Source organism: Corythoichthys intestinalis, chromosome 16 (assembly GCF_030265065.1).
Source record: "Corythoichthys intestinalis isolate RoL2023-P3 chromosome 16, ASM3026506v1, whole genome shotgun sequence".
Classification (NCBI taxonomy): domain Eukaryota; kingdom Metazoa; phylum Chordata; class Actinopteri; order Syngnathiformes; family Syngnathidae; genus Corythoichthys; species Corythoichthys intestinalis.
Window position 1 is genome coordinate 25,253,933 of NC_080410.1, and position 21,057 is coordinate 25,274,989.

The following is a 21,057-nucleotide window of genomic DNA, read 5'->3' on the forward strand; positions in this document are numbered from 1 at the left end:
GCCTCGTTAGAAGAAGTTAGACCTCTTTGACAGCCAGAAATCTTGCTTGTTTGTAGGTGACCAAATACTTATTTTCCATTCTAATTTGGAAATAAATTCTTTAAAAATCAAACAATGTGATTTTCCGTTTTTTTTCCCCCCACATTCTGTCGCTCATGGTTGAGGTTTACCCATGTTGACAATTACAGGCCTCTCTAATCTTTTCAAGTAGGAGAACTTGCACAATTGGTCGTTGACTAAATGCTTATTTGCCCCACTGTATGTTTTGCTGATACCAATCAGATGCCAATCCACTACCTACATTTTTTGGGGAAAATGAGGCAAAAACATCAACCAACCAGTAAATGTGCCACTTGTCCCATGAAAGTGAGCCCTGCTGGTACGTACTTGAGAATTACTGTTTACCAATATTATGCCATGATCTTTTACCAGAGGTGGTTAGTAACCTGCCTGGAACTCCAGACTCACCACTGTTCCAGCGATAGTCTGGCAACCGTTCCATGAATCAAATTTCCAGGGCGGGGCAACCCACAGCAAACAGACAGCGGAGTGGACCAATCAGCGACGGGCAGACGTTGGTAGAGCGACAAGAAACTCTAGTGCATCGACATGAATATACGAGGAGAGCGGAGAACAGAGAAATTTATTCAACATGGCTAGTGCGAGAGACTGTTGGTTTTAGCGACTCGATGTTTTTTTGGTTATTTAAAACTGAATTTACCGCGGATTGGAACATATTCTCGGCTCTATAGTTCGCCATCTGTGTTGTTGTGGAGACGACTTCCGACGCGCAAGAGTAAAGTGGCTCGTTAAGAACACGTCACGCAAATAAACAAATCTGATTGCACGGATGATTTCTTTCTGGCTCGAGAGGCCAATAAGGAGCTGGGTCCCAGACTCTTCTCACGTGTTAGAAAAATACAGGGAGAACAGTCTGGCCGTGCCAGGCAAGGTAGTAACGCGTTACACGTACTCCGTTACATTTACTTGAGTAACTTTTTGAGAAAAATGTACTTCAAAGATAAGTTTTACTAAGCCAGACTTTTTACTTTTACTTGAGTAGATTTGTGAAGAAAAAAAACACTACTCTTTCGCCGCTACTTCTGATTACACGTGAGTCATTACATTTTTCCTCTTTGTTCTGCATATTATATAATTTTTTTGCCAAGAGTAGCTCTATTAATTTCACCAATGAGACCTCGCAAGAATAATTACATGACTCTATTACACCAATCTGACAAGCTTGCCGTTCTATGATCACGCCAGCCTGTTCAATAACGTGGTGTCATTAAAGCACTGTAAAAAATGACTTCACTAGTCAAACTAGGAACCATTTTCTCCACTAGAGGGCACTCGTGCTCTTTGGATGAATAATGCTTGATTTCTGTCTTTTCCCTCTCTCGCCAGAATAGCGTACCGCACGAATGCTATTTTTAGACCGTGCAACGCCATCGTAACGCGGAAGTGGGACATTACACACACGCCCTCGCATACAATCCATTATATTTCTGCTCGTTTTCTCCGGTAATCTTTCAAAAATAAATATTCCGATCATACACTGCAGCTATGGAACTTGTAGAAACGACTCTAGACATTACAACATATGAAGGATGTTTTTTTTTTTTTTTCCGTATGTTTCCCGAAACCAAAAACTCGGAAAAATGTAAAGAACGGATCAACTTGCGCGGACGTCCAAAAGACCAGTTTAACGCTAACAAGGTGAAGCCATTCACATTTTATATGCAGTAAACATTTTGTCAGGGGCCATGGTCCTTCAGAGGACGAAGAGGTAAGCCATTTTGATATTTTTACTTATTTTTTAGTGTGGTGTTTTGCTGTGCTGCTTCAGTCTGACAATGACCTGGAAAAAAATTAAAGCAGTATCTGACTGCCACCGTTGTTTTCTGTTGTAAAAAAACAACTTTAGTAAGGGGCAAGTGTTCGTGGGCTGTCACTGAGCATTTGCGATCGCTACACAAAACCAACAATATAAATTACCCCCAAGAACGGTCAGACGTAAGACAACCAGAGGATATACGTAATATTAGGGCTGTCAAATTTATCGCATCAACGGGCGGTAATTATTTTTTTAATTAATCACGTTAAAATATTTAATGCATGCGCGGAAAGACTCACGCATTGCCGCAATCACACTACAATGGCACTGTTTTACGAATATACAAAGCTAAGAGGCAGCGTCAAGTGAATGGAATAGATACAAGCTTTCATTGGGGCTGTGCATTTAATTGGCAATAGACCCCAATCACGTGACGTCACAACTCTGCCCCCCTGACTGGTGCCGCCATATTGTCCGTCAGCTTATCGTGTTTACATATTACCGCTACGTACATTCCTCCAATTACTGCGTGTTTTTCTGCTTGTCTAAGGAATCACTGCCTAGCAAACGAACCCAGAAACCTTCCTGACAATCGTTAACATTGATTAATCAAAATGGTGAAGGGATGTGTGGCGGTCGGTTGCAGTAACAGAGAAGATAAATGGTCATTTTAGTAGTTGCTGTGTGCCATGATGCGTTTGTGTCGACAGCCGTTAGACAGCAGCGAAAACATCAATATGATGCCAACACGATCGCAGACACCATCAGACGGAGACTACGAAGCTCGTCGCCACGGTCGCGCAACAAGAAGGTGAGCGCAACAACAGGTGTTGTGCCGAAAAATAGCCGCCCTGCGTGAAATGTCCCCCCTGAGGGAGCGCCCACACGGAAACGACTTTCTTGTACCGTGAATATGTATTACTTTACTCTGCTTGAATTAATAAATGTCATACCTGTGTGATTGTCATTGGGATATGGTCGTGAAAACCTGTAGACTAATACATTTCTGTTCAAAGATGGTTATGTGGCTCAGTCCACGATTTGTTACTAAAATCCAATACTAATATTTTGTGTAATTTCATTATTTAAAAGTGATCTTACAGTCGTAAATCCATTACTGTAATGCGTCCATGTCAATAAAGCGTTATAAATAAGCACTCCCGGCAGAGGGAACATTTCACGCGGGGCAGCTATTTTTCGGCACACACCGGCCCGTTGTCGATCAAATTTCATTTTACAATCATGACAACGGTGACGCTCAGCTGACCAAATGTCGGTTTATATGCGGGCCGGTACCGATTTTGGGTACCCGACTCCTCATTGTGACATAAACTGGAGTATGATTGGAAATTTTTGGGTCTCAGGACGAGCTCTGATGCACCGGACGGGAGGAAACATCGGTTTGGGCATCAAATATGGATCTGGCAACTGGATCGACCGAAGCTTTTCCAAATAATGGCTTTTATGCAACTCATTGGATGAGTTTACAACGTCTGAAAGCACCGGGGCTTCCATAATTTGCAAGTGAAGCCACCTTTACAAACTAAGATCATTGACAATACGACACACAATGACGGACAATATGGCGGCACAATACAGCGATCACGTGATTGTGTGACGTTGGTGATTGGGGTCTATAGCTTTGACATTTCTCCTACGACAACAACTATAATAATTGAGGGAAGCAACGTAGGGAGGAATGACAGGAGTTGATCTTTTTCTTAACACACTGTATAGTACCCAATGCAGAGAAGATATACCATTTGCAGCCACCACACACAGTCATGGTTGCACCACTTCCCATCATGCATTTGGGCAGAATAGTTCAGTTGCTACAGTATCATTTACTGAAAGCTCAACAAATACACTAGATGGCAATATTTTGTCACAATATACAAACTCACATTTATCCTTTAAGAATTACAAGTCTTTTTATCCGTGGATCCCTTTCACAGACAGAATGCCAATAATGTTAGTGCCAGCTTGTGGATTCATTGTTATAATAAACAAATACAGTAATTATGTGCAGTATGTTGAATGTATATATCTGTCTTGTCTTATCTTTCCATTCTAACAATAATTTACAGAAAAATATGGCATATTTTAGAGATAGTTTGAATTGCGATTAATTACGATTACCGGTAATTAATTTTTAAGCTAATTTGATTATAAATTTTAATCGTTTGACTGCCCTATATAATATATAAGAAAGGCAGTGCATATGGTGTTAAATGATAGCTTGTTGAAACAGGAGAACGTCATTGTCAGTGGCGTAAGGAAAAAGGTGTGGGTCAGGTCGGCTCTTTTTCAGCCCTCGACACTCAAGCCATCTCTTTAACTGAACATTTGTTGTTGAACATTGATGTTCTTCCACATCTTTACCAGTGAATTTGGCACCAGGGACATCATTTTCGGACAGAATTAGCTCAGTAAACATATTATTCGTACACTATTTACATGCATCTAGGATGAGGGACAAACGGGAGCGTATTCCCCCTAAGCAACAGTTGCTAAAGCCATGAATATTAATAAGCGGAAGTGACGTGTACTGTGCGGTACGCTCTTCAATGATTTTTGTATTTCTTTGGCTTTATGTGGTTATGTAATGGGTTATTGTACAGTATCATTGTAACAACAATTCATATAAGTTTGTGCTGAGGGAAAAAAAATACTATTGTTTAAAAAAAAAAAAATAAAGCACTTACTCACAATGTTACTCATTACTTGAGTAATCTTTTCACTGAATACTTTTTTTTTGTTACCCAAATCAGATACTGTAAGGTACTCCAAAAATACTAATACGATGCTCCATATCTGAGCGGGACAACGCGAGTCAGAATGGCAGATATGACCCGAAGTAATGGTTCTGTTGAATCCCATAATTTCTGTCTTTGGGTGTAAAACAGTTGAAGCATCTCAAAGCAATAAATGAATGATATAATCCTAGTTTTTTTTTCCACACACTTGCCTTTAACAATTATTTCTGTTTGTCCACCTAATATTTTTTGTAGTAACTAATAAGCGTTTGAAAGTTGTCTAATGTATATCTGCCTCGACATTGGCTGGCAACCAGTCCAAGATATACCTTGCCTCTCCCCCAAAATCAGATGAGAGACTCCAGCTCTCCCCAAACCCAAATGAGGACAAGAAATAAAATGGAAGCGAACAAACTGTTGAGCTTTTCTTCTCAACAAGTGCAAAAGCACAGGGCGGAGTGGAATTGCACGATAGATGTGGGGGGAGGGGTGTACAAGTAACTCTTCATGCGCTCCTGCTGTTTTGAAGTGCTGCCTCTTTGAAAAGTCCAAATGGACAGCTCCTGCAGACTGATGCAAGGAGCATGCAATGCCTTCTGCTCTTCAGATATGGCGCCGCTGAGCAAATATGAAGGCTATCTCTAAATAAGCCAAGCGTTGCTGCCAAATTCGGTGTTTTCACGCAGATAAAGGAGCATCAAAATCAAATGCTTGAGTAAATATTGAATGAGTCATCAACAGGAGAGCTACAGAATGTTTCCTCCTATAGAGGGGTGGTAAAGTTCAGGGCTCCAGACTAACAATTTTTTACTAGGAGCACAGTGGCCCCTAACGTTTTAGGGGCGCACACTGTAAAACGACATGCAAAGTTTTCCTCTTATTTTCACTGATTAGTGAAGTAAGTATTTTCATAATAAATGCATAAAACTACAAACTTATAAATGTATATTTTAATCTCTATCAGTTTCGACATTGGCCAGGATACTGCTTAGAAATTCAGTTAAAATGGGAATTTTGTTCTATTTCTGTCACTGTAATCTGGCATTACAACCAATCGGCAACAGATTTATTGATCAACAAATCACCTGCAAGGACACTTGCCAACCCGGAAATTGACATCCACATGCCAAACTTTGTTAACATGTAGTTATCGTTTTAGCAGTGTGCGACCAGCGCATACTTTATGATACCGCTCGGCATGATTTCTGAGACATATATAAAAAAAGCAGCAATATGGGAAGTTGTTGCCGCTCGGAAAAGACCGCAACTTTTAAAATGCACTCCAAATTTATAGCTAATCAGACACAAGCGATGACACACCGGCAGAGGGCGACGCATGTCGCTTGCCCCAGCAGTCGCATCACGCCCAGTGTATTGGATTTCAGTTCAACAACACGGACTTTTGCATTTCGCCTTTGCCTCCTGTGTGTCAAGCCCATAGTTGGACTTATTCCCCAGTTGGACTCCTTTGAAACAGTGCCGGCAGGTTTGTTGGAAAGAAATTAGTCACTTATTGTCCTTTCCGCCATTGTTCGCAAGTGCTGTCAAGTTTACCCACAACCCCAGTTATAACCCGCTCCACATAATCGTCTACCTACACCTTTTTTTTTTTTTCCTTCTGTTGTATTTTTCCAGCTCGTTACATTACTAGTGGATTTAACCATGAAGGAGTTTGTCAGAAAAAAACAAAAAAAAAAAAAAAAAAAAAAAAACAATGCAATGTTACTGGTCGCTCATGTGCTCGTAGACGAAAAATACTCTCACTGGCTCTAATTTTGTTGCAAAATGCAACCATTCGGTTGCAGTCTGGAGCTCTGCAGTTATTTACATAACTTGACATTCTTAGGACAAGGTGCATAGGAAAGATCTAGACTGTCCGCTAATGACTTTTTAACCGATAACCCGATATTGTCAAACTCCAAAAATCCAACAGCAATAACAAACCGATACCGATATATGCGGTCTTGGACTTAAAGGGGCAGTTCAGAATTTTTGACATTAGGCTTAACCTTCGAGTTAGCGGAGGTTAATTAGTCGGTGGGATAGGTCTCAACAAATTACGTCTAGTTTGTTAGTTATTTGTTAGTTTCAGGGCTCAGGAGTGGATAAGCTAGCGTGAGTCAATGTTTTTTTTTTTTTTAGCATGCCAATAAGAAAAAAAAAACAATAGTAACAGATCAAACTGTGCAAATGATGCTATGTTATGGTCAAAAAGTAAACAGTACAGTGCTTCAGGTTGATTACATTGGGGGATGGGGAGTCCCTTTCATTCCCAATTGAAAACAAATCAACGGTGAAAAGAAACAATGTGTCTTAACTCCCTCCTGCTTGCCTAGACAGCCTGTTCCCTGCAGAGCTGATGAATTACAATTGTTGCTTTTCATATTGTTTTAATAGCTTTATCCTGAAAACATAGCCAACACTATTGATTGCATGGGTCATTGGTGATTCTCATGCGTGCATATAAAGTTTTTTATTGGCATGTTAGCAAACCCCATTGACTAACAAATAACTAACAAACTGCATGGAATTTGTTGAAAGACAACTCCGCTGACTAATTAAACCCCCGCTAACTCGAAGATTAAGCCTAATGCTAAAAATTCTGAACATCCCCTTTAACATATAAAAGCTAATTGTGCTGTGACGCCCCACTGGATGCTTAATAATGATATTTCTCACATAACAAATCCCAAGCATATTAGTTTGGAGACATCTAATGGTCTATAACCGGGGTCCTAAATTAGCGGACTACGGTCCATGACCAGACCACGGCACACCTCTCTGCGGACCCAGAGCATAGCCCAACAAAAAAAACATTATTTGTAGGAATCTTCTATCTATCGCTATGCACTACTATTCTATCGCTAAATTCTCTTTCATTTTTAGTCAAATATCTTCCATGCTTCCACTTCTGTTTGGCTGAGAAAGCATGCATGGATGCGCTGATTGGTTGAGAGAGCCTGCATGCTGCTAGCTAGAGTGGACAGACTGCAGCAGCGTGAAACACGAGTCGCACCGAGCACTTTTCAATCTGTTTGTTTACATGTCACCAGTGGAAGTCATGCTCAAAGTTGACCAAGAGAAGAAAAGTGGACAACGAAAATTGCCGTTTCAATGAGGAATGGACTGACAAATATGTGTCCATTTTACAAACTGCAAGTGCCAAACCTATGTGCCTAATACGCTTAAAGACAATTGCGCTGTTAAAAGTGAAAATGCGAAACGCCATTATGTTAAAGAGCACAGCTCTTTTGAAGAGAAGTTTCCTCCTAAATCAGAATTGAGAAAGCAAGAAATTAACAGGTTGAAGCAGTCATATCAAGAGTCAAGCAAGGTTAAGTCAAGTCAAGTTAAATCTATGAGACAACAACAAAATGCAACGGAGTGCTCACTCAGAGTGTCGTGGGTGTTGGCCAAACATAAGAAGCTGTTCTCTGATGGAGAAATAATTTAAAAGTTCATGACTGAAGTGATGGCAGCAATGTTCGAAGGAAAAGAAGAGGAAATGAAAACAAAAATCAAACATATCTCACTCCCAGATTTATCAACCACAAGACGAACTGAAGTACTGGGTGATGATGTGAGTAAACAGCTTTGTGACCCCCAAATGCCATTTCTCTGATTGAGCAGTGTTTTACAGTTAATGTTACTGTCAATAATTATTTTGTTTGCACTTTAATGACAGAGCTTGTCATTTATGTTCTGTACATGTGAACATGTACTGTATTAGTTGCACGTCTTCTTTTTTGTCCAGCAGTGTTTTACAGTTACAAAATGTATTGTCAATAGTTATTGTTTGCACCTTAATGACATATCTTGTCAATTATTTAGTGTACATGTGTAAACATTGTACTTGCATGATGTTTTTTGTATTTTTATTTTAAGTCAAAAAAATGTTTTGTCAATGTATTTTTATTTAATCAGAATGTGCATTCTATTTTTGTTTGGTCAAAAGAAAACCACCTTTACCACCTTCGACCTACCTTGTACTTGACAGACATCAATAAATGGACCCATGCTTGTATTAAAAAAAAAAAAAAAAAAAAATCTGGACCTTCAAGATTTGTATTTGAGGTCTATAAGCATAACTGCTGTGTTAACCCGGGACTAGCTCTTGTACAAAGGCAAAAGGCTTCCACATTCACTTTAAAGGCAACATGCAAATTGGCCCAAAACCGATGTTGATATTATCTGATATCATTTTAAAATGCTTTTATGAACGCTAGGAAAAACCATGAATATGAAATGGTATTACTACACATTTTTAAAATAATGATTACGGATTTTTTTTTGTTTTGTTTAACACGATGGACTGTATTGTGGCTTTACTCAGGACGGTTCCATATTTTTTTTTCCATTTGACAGCACTTTTTTTTTTTTTAATTCCACTTTCATCCAAAATGGGGGGCTTTCAGCTAACAATCAACTAAAAAAATAATCAAATTTTGGGCCCAATATTAGTTTGTGGCTGGTAATAGGGAAAATATTGGCATCTGAATTTTTCATAAAACTCCAACACTTAATGTTATTTAAACAAATACAAAGCTTCTTATATTTGAAAAATATTTAACAGTTTCCCCATAAAGTAGGAGTTACCTTAACCTGTCCAACATACAACACGTTGGCTTTTTACTTCAATTCTTATTCTTAGACACGCTTATCTTAAATTCAAAACAATGCAAGATCTCCATCTAGAGGGCCATTTTAGCATTTCACAAACAAACTCGGCGAGACCCCATCCATTACTGCTCATTGAAAAACATACATATTAATTAACAAAACAGTACCTTGTTTGAGCAGTGTTTGGTGTGGAAGGGATTCTGTCCTGAAGCAAGGCAGCAACCAAACTGTCATCATCGCAGTCATCCAGCTCTCCCGACACCCAATCAGGCAGAGTGACTTTGCTATGGTCCACGGTCCGATCAATCAGTGGCTCGTCAAAGTAAATGGACTGAAATAGTCAGACAAGATCGCCTATTTAGGGTTTTTCTGTGGGTAATCTTTTTTTCTTTCAACATGAAAACTTGAGATCACTTCTTACCATGTAAGTGGGAAGAGTCTTGAGGCTCCCAGGTTGTGGTTTGCTGGCAAACGGGCCTTCCAGGACACCTCTTTTAAGCATGTGAAGAAGCAACCTGGCATGCAGGTTGCGGTTCTTGTGACCTGTTAGACTTAAGCCGCATGTTGTTGCGTCACACAACTTCTTTATCCACAGGGCACAGTGCTGTCGCTCTGGAATCAACAAAGATGCGATACATGGTAAAATAGTAAAAGGATTTATCAAAATGTGACCCGATTACATTGAAATGAATCACACTATAAAGTTACTATGTGTACTTAAATACAAATGTTATGGGAGAGGGGAAAAAAAAAACCTGAAAACCCAGGTATTTAAAATGCAACCACAACAAAAAGCTGCAAATACTTAGAATAGGGAGCCCAAACGACCTCTTTTGCCTAGACATGTCCACTTTTTACATCCTATCCGTGGCGCCCGGCAGGGTTTTATAAATTCATGAAAATGTCCGGTTTTTATTATTTTTCACAGGACCAATTAGTGTGTGTTAAAATTGACTGACACTTTTCACAGAATACCACTGTGCTGTGCTGCATGTGACGTGTTCCCAGAGAACCTGCCCAGTGCTCGGTTTTGCTGTGCTCAGTAACAGAGAAAACAGACATTGAGGGATAATGGAACACTGCTCCAAAGTGCTGAAAAAAACAACAACGACAAAAAAAACCTAAAGACTAAAGTGATGGTTTTTCTTGTTAAATTAGTAGTGTTGTGAGGCTATGGTTTGATTTACATTATTTCACTAGAAAGAGAAAGGAGCTTTTTGTTAAAGCTGGATTTTCTACAGAAGCGGCATAATTTAGAATATTGTTTCAGGTTATTTATTTGTACATTAAAAATTGAAAAGACAGCTATTATTTTGTTCAATGATGATTTACCAATACAGAAGAGTCATTTTTTAAAAATCATAATTTCATTCGTTTTTGGTTTTTTTTTTAACATTATTATTGTTCTGTAGTGATCTTTCGCTACTTCACGCTTCAAACTTCGTGCCCTCAGTCCATCGCAGATTTTTTTTCAATTTAAAAAAAAAAATACAGATGAGCTGTCCCGAGCCGATCACGTAGTCTCACTCTCCCTCCCTTCCTCTATCTCCTCTTTGTTGGCCAGGCAGTGAGTGCACTGGAGTTACTTATTCAAGTTAACAATGATTGACAGACATTGATGTTTGAGCTTGCCAGAGAAGCAAGCTTCAAAGCGCTGCATGTGTCAATCATCGTTAAACTTGTTAAACAGTTGCTCTGGCAACTCTAAGTGAGCAGCTTGAGTGGACTCACTCAATAAAGCAAAGCATTTTTCTGCTTTATTCTTGTTTAACAATAATTCAGTGGAATAGTAACATGTTAAAACATATAATTATTACATTTTAAGTGCTTAAAAATAATATATCCATACACACAAAATTTTATTATACTTTTGGGGGGGGGGCATGTTTTATATTTTTCCAATGGTAAATGTGAATAAATACATTGAACACATACACACACACACGAAAAAAAACTACTTCTCGGTTTTTCACTTATCGCGGCGGGTTATGCTCCCCATTAAGCGCGAAAAACGAGAGATCACTATCATTTTAGGAATAATAAAGCCGGTTAAGTGGTCTCAGAGAATTCGTTTGAATGGGTTGGACATTTATCCCAGTCAATGGCATTGAAACAGGATCATTAATTGGCCCTAAGCTATTTCTTTTCATACTGCCAATGATTCGAGTCGATTAGGTCGTTTTCATCCCTTTCCGTCATAGATTATGAAAACTATTTTTTTTGCCATTGTTGTGCAATAGCTATTCCAAACACCTTTCTTTAAGCGCTTAAATTTGACTTTGTGTCTTTGGGTATACGGCTTTTTATATATATATAACTGAATCTTCTATCAAGACGGAGGAGGCACACTTTATATAAAAGTGATGAGTTATCTATGAGTGAACTTCATGTGAAATTAAAGTATCTTGAGGCTGGGCCGAGTGTTCCCTTTTTTGGAAATCTAAAATATCGTCAAGTTGAGATAGACCTGATCAAAAGTGAATTTAAGTTCTTACCCGTTTTGTTGGGGTGTTTAAGGACATATGGTTTCATCTCCAGAACAAAATTATTCAATTCAGAGTTCAGCCTTTCAAACGACTCTTCATTTTTGAGCATGATGACCTGAAATAAAAAGCATACAGTCCATGTTTTGCGGTCGATTGTAGTTGGGCGACTCAAAAGTAGTCGTAATGATATGTCAATATTATCGCAATAGAATATGCTCCATTTTCCGTTTACAAGCTAAAACACATTGACAGCAAACAAAACAGCGCGTGAGTGTTAACAAGCGTACTGAAAGTGATCGTAAAAGTTATTTTTTCCCACCATAAACGGCAATACTCAAATCGTCAGAGAATATTGATCAGCGCGAGAAGTACTAAACAACTTAAATTTTGTTTTGTTTAGCTTGTTTCTTACTTTACGCAGTGCAGTGCTCAATCTTGATTCAAAATCTCAGCATCCGCGCTTGACGCCACTTCCGGTTTCCTTGACGTATCCATGGAGACGTTCTTCTTCGGGAGTTTCATATTGAGCGCTGTGTGTATGACATGAGGTGGCCATCGTCTCAAATATACCAATTTCAAATAAATATTCGAAACGTTCAGTCCTAAAACAGTGCATTAGCATATGCTGGTCTTTTAGAATTTAAAGAGTGCAACGATGACTTTTTACAACTCAAATGACAAATTAGTGACTTAAAATTACAGTGCATTGTACTCATCACCCATGGGACTCATTGCGGGTGAAACGTGGTCGTGTGAAAGCTTGAAATATATTTTAATTAAAAACAATTAAAAAAAAAAAAAAAAAAAAAATTTAATGGATGTAGTTCTAGTTATCTCCACACAGCGACGCCAAAAAACTGCAGCATTTGAGGAGCGCTAAAAGGCGACGGTGGCAAAAGTTGCCTTCAAAGACAAATTGTGTTCCGTAATAAAGCAGATTTTCTTTTAGTCGATTTGGATTATAAACCGCGTGAATTTTAAACAGTTTGGTTCATCTTGTGTATTTAAAATTAAGTACCCGTTTATTTTTCTTCCACGCCGCTGGCGGGGTTTGTACAGCCGGCATTGAAAACAATCTCTACAGTCATTGAACGCATCGTGTCTCACGTCAGCCTGAATGAAAAAGAAGCGCTTCCTGGCGGTCAGACAGAGAGGAGGCGTGCGAGCTGCCAAGAGGGCTCCAGCAGAAACAGCATCACTTCACGAGAGCTGTGAAGAGGCAGTCACTTCACACAAGTTGACGCCGTGTACTTTTTCATAATGGCTGATCATCACCTTTTACACTACAACGACTCCGCCGGAGTCGGCAACAGATTCGCCCGCAAAGGTGCTTTGCGGCAGAAAAACGTGCACGAAGTCAAAAACCACAAATTTACCGCAAGGTTTTTCAAGCAACCGACCTTCTGCAGCCACTGTACGGACTTCATATGGTGAGTTTAGAGCTTTCCCCCCCAGCTTTAAACTGGAGTTTTAGAGCTCTGACTCGTTTGTTTACATTGCAGGGGATTCGGCAAACAGGGATTCCAATGTCAAGGTAAACTTTCACACATGATTTTAATGTTAGATTCTGAACGGTGACATTTCTGAGAACAGTTGGTGGATGATTTACAATCACAAGTGGCTTAAGCTTACAGATGAGTCCATTTAGTACCAGATTTTGAATTGCAAAGCTCACTGGAAAAATTGCACGATTTAATTCACTCAAGACATGTTGGAAATAATGAAACGATTCAGTGCTTTCCTCCATAGTTTGCAAAATGGTGCTTCTTGGCATCGTCGTAGTATCCGGCCAGTGAGTTCACAGCTTGAGGAGAGTAGCTGGCTTTGGTAAGCCAAAAGCTCAGTCGCTGGTGGCCATTTCTAGACTGGACAATGTAGCGTGGTTTGTCCTCCAGCTCATCATCATCATCCTCCTCATCATCACTGGGCGGGTAAAAATCTCTTGGAAAGTTGTAGGGCCACACAGCATTAGATGGGTATTCAGGCTGGACACCTCTTAGCGGTGGGTAATTAAAAACAGGAGACCCCCGGGAGGGTAAATTATAGACCTCTTCAAAGACTAGGGGCTTTCTGCCTCCATTTAAGTCACCAGAACCATACGTAACAGCAACAGAACCACTTGATGGTGGATAAACTTGGGGAGGCTGTGTTCCCAGGCTACCCGGCTCGTAATAAGGAGGGCTTTGTGGTCTCACCAACCCTGAGGGTCCCAACACATTGCTTGTGCGTGGTGAAGGTTGCCAATAGAGGTCTTTGTCAGGCACTCTGTTGCGTACTTCAGGGCTTTGTCTCTTTTTGTGGACTACAAGAGAAATGATTTTAATAAATCACAGGTCTAGTGAAATTGAACAATTTGGAGCAAAGCCTCACCTTTTTCCATGGAAAAACCAGCGCTACCATTAAAGAGCAGAACTATGGCAGAAAGACTGTAAAAACAGTAAAAGGGTTAAACAAGTAAAGCAATTCAGCATATTCTCGGCCCCAAATTAAAAGTATTAAAGCAACTTTTCAGGCTGGTCGATTTTAAAGACGCCGACGGACAAAGGGTTTGTTTGTGTTTTGCCTTAAGGAAGACTGAGTTTCCCATGAGGACCAACGCACACCCGAACAGTGTCATAAAATCATCAGTGAATCCAAAAAATAAAATAAAATCTCCTAGTCGCCTGCAGATGGATTAAAACAATATTTCTGTTTCCAGCAGCTGTGTGACAGACAAATAGTAATAAGGTAATGAATCCAATTGTGGCTAGACAATAGCATATTACAGCAACTATGTGGCTAACCCCTCCACCCGAACTCGTCAGCGCTGACAAGGTCGGTGGGGTGGGGGGTGGGGGTATCACAGCAGCGAATAAAATCGAGGCCAATGATTATTCTGTATATCCTGGTAGCCTTTTTTTTTTTTTTTTTTTTTTTTTTTTTTTTTTAACATCCTAAAAGTTTCTTGTTGCTCTGCAATCTTTGCAACATTCACGCAAAAGCGTTTGCATCGACTTCCATCTTTATGATGAATGGGGAAAGTAATGTATGCAGTTAGTCAGCACATTTGTAGTTTTTTTTTTGTGTGTGTGGCAGGGTTCCTGCTACCCTCCTCAAAGTTGATTAGTGCCGGTGAAAGCGATACAGACCCCCTCAAGATATAAAAGAGGTCATTCAACTAGTTGTCAGTCGACATATCACAAATGCTATGAAAATACTTCAAATATGAAAAGTTACCTAGTGTTGCTTTAAGGCATTTATTGATTAGGTCCCAACTTAACCCAAATTGATATTTTAATCACAAAAAAAAAAAAAAGTCACTGCTCTTTTGTCTGAAAATCCTTTCTGGTTTATTTGCTTATTGGTATATAAATTTCTCATTTTAATATAAATCTTTACACTAATCGCGAAATTTGATGATCAGAAGATTAAAGTTTGCCCTCAAACTAAAGGACTGAATTATAATAATGACAATTGTTTAAACTTTGAAAGCCTGAAAAATACAAAATTAGTCTGTAAACAATAAGGACTGAGCCTGCATTCAGTGGACGATAAGTCTCGAATTAGATTTTGGAGCAGCCATGAAAAACAATGGAATCATAACAGTGCGGAAAGGTAACACATTAATAAAACATACCATAAAAGACCTGCGAGAGCCATTGCTGCCATCTTAGGAAAAAGGGGGTAGAGGGAAGCAGCAACCTGGACTCCCCACAAGTTTCACTCTTGAGTGAATGTAACTGAAATGACAACAAAGTGTGTATTTGTACATCCTGCCTAGCAACACCACACCTGTTCCTTGATGAGCAATTAGTACTCAACCATGGTCAGGTGTGAAGGAATGGACACTTTTGGGGGTTATAGCACTAGTGTCAAACTCAAGGTGCATGGGCTAGTTCTGGCCCACCATATCAGATTGTGTGGCCTCTGAAAGCAAACCATGTGCTTCAACTTTGTTTCGCACTCAAATACAAACATTTCAGATTGTTGTTACTTTTAAAAACATTGAGAATCTGTAGGCATTTTAAATAAAGGTAATATGTGTGGATCAAAATTAGTTCATTTCGCCCTAAAATCTGATACAGTGCAAGTGCATTTTTTGCACTTGTGCGACGAGTAATCTTGCTAATCTCAGTAAAAATAAAAAGAAAACAAATTTTATTACTGATTTGTTGGTATTGGTGTTGTTGCTGACAAAACGCGATTATTCACTTCAAGCCTCGCCCACTCAAATTGGGTTGGACATTTATGCCAGTCAATGGCTTTGAAACAGGATCATTCATTGGCCCTATGCTATTTCTTTTCACACTGCCAAAATGATTCAACGAGTCGATTAAGTCGTTATCATCCCTTCCCCTCATAGATTATTAAAACAGCTGGTTTTTTTGCCATTGTTGTGCAATAGCTATGCCAAACATCTTTCTTTAAGCGCTTAAATGTGTGTGTAGGTGGGGTGCCTCGCCGTTCCCAGGGCAATCTTGGCTTGCTGCTGTGAAAAAGGCGATATGTTGTTCTCCTTGGTCAAAGATGAGGGGTGCCTGATTTTGTCTGAAATATGTTTCACCCGCAGACATAAAAAAAAGTGCGTAATAGCGAGAGCCTCTTTTTTATGAGAACATCCAATTATTTTTTTTGTCTTTTTCAATGAATTCACCTCTGATTGTTATCATTTTAAATACATTTTGTATTTAGATGTTCAAGCAGGGTCTCCCCAAGGATTTTTTGAAGCTGTGGTGGTTGGCTGCATCGGATTTGGACACCCTTACCATGTCATACCATGGCAAAAAACATTTTCATGTTTTTTTTCCCCAAGTAGAGCCATACCAAAGATATATTTCAAATATTTCATTAGCAATGCTAATGTTATAGTGCTCAGCTACGGTTCATGTATATAAAATGCGTAATAATGTGACTTTTTTTCTCGTAGCAATAGTATGACTTACATCTCGTGAAAGAACCATATTTGACCCAAAAAAAACCAAACTGATACAGTATATCTGGAGCCGCAAAAAATTAAAAGCCTTGTAAAAGCCTTACAATGAAAGCAACACCGGCTGTATGTATCGATATTAGCCATATTAGCCTACTATCAAAATGACTACAAGTTGGCTACAAATACATCATTAGCCTTCATGATTAAATGTTTATTTTCCCTGCAGTGGATCCTATAATGAATGATACACCACGTGACTATTCTGTTGTATGATGCCACGTCACGTTTAACTTAATAACCATATTAATGAATTGAAAGAATGTTTGTGCCATGTTTGTCCTCCGACAGAAACCATATTAAAACAAAAAAATATATTTCCCTCCCCCATCTTTTTACTTTTTCAAAAATCTTTGAAAAAGCTCCAGGGAGCCACTAGGCCCTAATACGTACTACATTACCACGACAATAATAGTCCTTCTGCCAACGGACCCATTTCAAGGAGTAGAGGGGAATTTCTAATAGCCATGTAAAGAGTGTTACTAGTTTCGGTGAGAAGGTGAATAGTTCTTTTTTTTGTTGTTGTTGTTCGTGAACTACATTTCCACACAAACGCACATCGAGGTACCATTAACTTAACAAAGAGAGGTATGAGAGTCATTTTTCGAGTGTCCCAGAGCTTGCGAAACTTGGAAAAAAAGCGCATTCATCAAAGTTTCGCCAGCCACGATTGCATATATCTGTCCACCGAAACAGCCTGAGAGCATAGATATAAGTACGCCTGCCCCTTGTTGTCGAAGTTAGCGTGGTGGCGCTCTGAAAATAGAGCAAGGCTCTATTTTGGGCCCCGCCTCTCGGCACAAATTCATTCAAACTTGGCCTTCCATTCAAGACGGCTGTCCACCGCTCACTTTCGCCGAAAAGTCCAATCCAAACTATTGTGATGCCCCGGAAATGGGGAAGAAAGAGAGTAGTCGGTTTTGGCTTATCCACTTTATTGTGGTAACAACAATAAAGAAAAACAATAACAAAATAACAGCGGGCTGCTGCGACATGAGACCGCTATCTCTTGCGATCTCACCCGTTGTCCCAACCTTCCTGCTCGGTTCCCCCTGCGTCACAGCTCCCCAGTCCGATCGTCTCTTAAGGGGGCCACGCTTAGTTACGGACATTAAAATACACAATGAATAGGTTGCTGCTAAACTCTTCAGACTCGGCTGCCGCTAGTTTGAAACGGCCTAAAAAAAAAACCATCTCATTTGCAAGGCGTGGCGGCTTTTATTTAGGTGTGGCGGTGCTCCACAATCTCTCATATGTAGGGGAAACGCTGGTTTAAGTGATGTACACCCATGAAGACAATTAGGCCAATTTTTTAGCAGTTTTACAAGTTGTGGTAGAATTGTATTGTTTTGCCACTCATAAATTGGAGTAAATACAAATTTGACATTTTGGATCTTTTTCTACAGTTAATGAGTTCCCTATAAAACCTTCAGGGACAGGTAAATGGATTGCTATCCTTCGTCCTAGACATATTGGACTTGTATTTTCAGCAATTAATTGCTTGTTGTTGTCGCCAAATGCTGCTAACCCCTCTGCCAAGCTAGTGGTTGGTGGCCCGGGCTGCACCAACATAACATGAGAGACCTCAGCTTGGCGGCACGATAACGCCCTTAACAAGCATGAAAGCTCCATTTCGGCATACTCTTTCAGAGTTCCAAGGATTTATTTTTAATTCCTGGCTTCTGACTTTCGAGATAATCCTGGATATGACTTTGTCTGTTGGCGTCTCACTTTACCGAGCAGCATTTGAATACGTTACAGCAGTTAGGGCTGAAATTTTCATTTTAATGACTCAGCTGCTGAACTTTTGATTCGGGGAATAAATTAATGACTTTTTTCAAATTTGCATGGATTTAAAAGGAGGTGTCATAGTTCACTCACAGTTTCTGACCCTAGTGATGGTTTGGATGATTCTCCATGTGACTTTGCATATACGACTGGTTCCATTTCTGACTGATACCGTGAATTTTGCCCAGTAATAGGTGGTTAAACTCCATTTAGGAACCCAATGGTTTAACGAGTTCTGCCTTCGCCTGTGCATCTACTCTCACGTCACTTTCTTAGAATATCAAGACATGCAATGTCGAATATTTGTAACGACAACTCGCTGATGTACAGTATGAAAGCCATATCATAGACTTCATAGTGATACTGACGGGTCAGATTCGACCTTCACTGCGCCACACCTTCAAGTAGAGGGCCATTTCACAATCCGCTACAGTTATTCGCAGTCTATCGCAGCGACACATGCAGCGATCCAACGCCGAATTTATGTTAAAAAAGTACGAAATGTGTACCGCATATAAATAGGAAGGATTGTCTCAGGAGTGATTTGTTCAAAGATTCAAGGTAATTATTATATTTTTTCCTTTTTTCACAAGAATTTTCAACGTAAAAAAGTCTTTGTTGTAAGACTGCCGCCACATTGTCTAACAGACTAGCATCATTCTTTGACATATTTACGTAAAATAAATGCTAACTGCACGTTTTTTTTTGCTTTTAACCTAGACTGTCTTACGTCCATATCTATAAAGAATTCAGGGATTTAAGCATTTATTCACAAGAATTTTCACCGGAAAAACCTCTGTTTACATATAGCGGCGGCCACATTGACTCACAGACTAGCATCGTACTTCGACATATTTACGTAAAATAAATGATAAGTGCATGGTTTTTGTTTGCTTTTATTTACCAGGAATCGAAACTGTTTTACATCCATATCTATAAAGAATTAACGGATTTAAGCATTTATTCACAAGAATTTGCAACGAATTTGACTGTGATTCCACTCGGTCAGCTTTGACGACCATGCCAACAATGCAGGCCTCCTATTAATCGGCCCCGTGTCCCGTCAATATCATTATGAAATCTATGGCCATATTTTGAATGAACACACTTCTTCCGTGAATCATTATCAACAGTCTGTTGCGCTCTTCCGACCCCCACATAGCTTCTGAAGTTCAGCGTCTGTGGGGAATAACAGTGCCATCTGGAGGGTTGAGAGGAGGGCTCTATGTCTGGAAACAAGAAAACTGGCTGGACACAAGGTGGCTAAAGATGGAAAAAGATGCTGTAAAATGGTGAAGTGATAGAATACACTGTTGAAAGGATGGAAAGAAAGGAAGATGAGTCAAATGTGTCGATAAATGATATCGTTCTGTGTTCAGTCCTTTGAATGCTGTTGCTAACTAGGGCCACGATCAAAGGGGAAGTTCAGAATTTTTGACATTAGGCTCAAACTTCGAGTTATCGGGGGGGTTTAATTAGTCGGTGGAGTTGATTTCAACAAATTCCGTGCAGTTTGCCATTTATTGGTTAGTTTCAGGGCCCTGGAGTGGCTAAACTAGAGTAAGTCAATGGTGCCTGCTTAGCATGCCAATAAAAAAAATATATTACCAGATGTAACGCAGTCAAATAAATTCACAATGCAAATCATTGTTCAAAATACTCATGCGGCCAAAACAATGTCACACCAACCTAGCGTAATTCATTTCATTGTAAAGCAGGACTATTTTTTTAGATGCATAATGCGACCACAATAGAGAGTGAGACTGCACTAAATGAATCGGTGATTATCTCATTCACTGCCATTAACAATGATATACTGTATTTTTCAGACTATAAGTCGCACCGAGTATAAGTCGCACCAGCCATAAAATGCCCAACGAGGAGGAAAAAAAACCTATATAAGTCGCACCGGAGTATAAGTCGCATTTTTGGGGGAAATTTACTTGATAAACTCCAACACATAGAACAGACAAGTCATCTTGAAAGGCAATTTAAAATAAAAATACAATAGAGAACAACATGCTGAGTGAATGCTAATTGTACGGTATGATAATGTCACATGATGCATGAACAACGAAATGCGAACGTGACCAGTATGTTAACGTAACATAGCTTTTAAGAGTTATTCAGATAACTATAGCATAAAGAACATGCTAACACGTTTACCAAACCATCAATGTCACTCCAAAACACCAAAAGAACATGTGAAATGATATAATAGCGTGCTAAAAATTTCACACATAAGTCGCTCCAAAGTATAAGTCACACCCCCAGCCAAACTATGAAGAAAACTGCGACTTATAGTCCGAAAAATACGGCACATCAAATCCATTTCAACTGGGATGGCTGGTATTGAGTAATCATCTTCCACTTCAATTTGACTGGGACCGCCGCCCGCCTTCCCAGTCAAATTGGATTGGGCCTCTATCACCGGAAATGGCAGCCAATGAGTTAATCAACTATCAAAATAATCGTTAGCGGCAGACATAATGCTAGCCAAAACAGCACCTAATAAGATGGCTCATTTTATTTTGTCAAGTTTCACTTAAAATAGAGCAGGGCGGTAAACCGAAAATTTACCGGCACCGAAATTCTTCACGA

At 39.5% G+C, this 21,057-nt stretch overlaps 3 protein-coding genes across 13 annotated transcripts in view; 1 reads left to right on the forward strand and 2 right to left on the reverse strand.

The window, feature by feature from the left end:
* cep112 (centrosomal protein 112) overlaps positions 1-12,175 on the reverse strand; it is a 295,686-nt gene extending 283,511 nt beyond the window's left edge. For all 8 annotated transcript variants that reach the window (XR_009060878.1, XM_057817528.1, XM_057817531.1 and 5 more), the window contains exons 1-4: positions 12,112-12,175; positions 11,709-11,814; positions 9,635-9,825; positions 9,381-9,544 (exon numbers count right to left, since the gene is read on the reverse strand). Coding sequence is in view for 7 of the 8 variants with exons in the window: in XM_057817528.1 (XP_057673511.1) it covers positions 9,381-9,544; positions 9,635-9,825; positions 11,709-11,808 (455 nt within the window). In the remaining variant the exon portion in view is untranslated. The remainder of the gene's footprint in view (positions 1-9,380; positions 9,545-9,634; positions 9,826-11,708; positions 11,815-12,111) is intronic.
* A 641-nt stretch (positions 12,176-12,816) lies between these two features.
* The window catches only part of prkcab (protein kinase C, alpha, b), a 256,689-nt gene continuing 248,448 nt past the window's right edge, over positions 12,817-21,057 (forward strand). For 2 of the 4 annotated variants that reach the window (XM_057817538.1, XM_057817540.1), the window contains exons 1-2: positions 12,817-13,129; positions 13,202-13,233. In XM_057817538.1, the coding sequence (XP_057673521.1) occupies positions 12,960-13,129; positions 13,202-13,233 (202 nt within the window). In that variant the 5' untranslated portion in view covers positions 12,817-12,959. Of the gene's footprint in view, positions 13,130-13,201; positions 13,234-14,718; positions 19,716-21,057 lie in introns of those variants that run through there. The other 2 variants (XM_057817542.1, XM_057817543.1) reach the window with 2 other exon arrangements.
* Positions 13,235-15,444, reverse strand: LOC130904639 (uncharacterized). Its single transcript, XM_057817548.1, has 3 exons — positions 15,316-15,444; positions 14,070-14,125; positions 13,235-14,001 (listed from the first exon to the last, which is right to left on the reverse strand). Exons 1-3 carry the CDS (start codon positions 15,345-15,347, stop codon positions 13,430-13,432), a joined length of 660 nt encoding a protein of 219 aa, XP_057673531.1. The 5' UTR covers positions 15,348-15,444; the 3' UTR covers positions 13,235-13,429.

Excerpts from the sequence above, each read along its gene's own strand:
- LOC130904639 (XM_057817548.1), bottom strand. The coding sequence starts at position 15,347 with ATGGCAGCAATGGCTCTCGCAGGTCTTTTATG. Across the intron at positions 14,126-15,315 it reads GCTCTCGCAGGTCTTTTATG|TCTTTCTGCCATAGTTCTGC; the intron begins GTATGTTTTATT and ends CTGTTTTTACAG. Across the intron at positions 14,002-14,069 it reads TGGTTTTTCCATGGAAAAAG|TCCACAAAAAGAGACAAAGC; the intron begins GTGAGGCTTTGC and ends TTTCTCTTGTAG.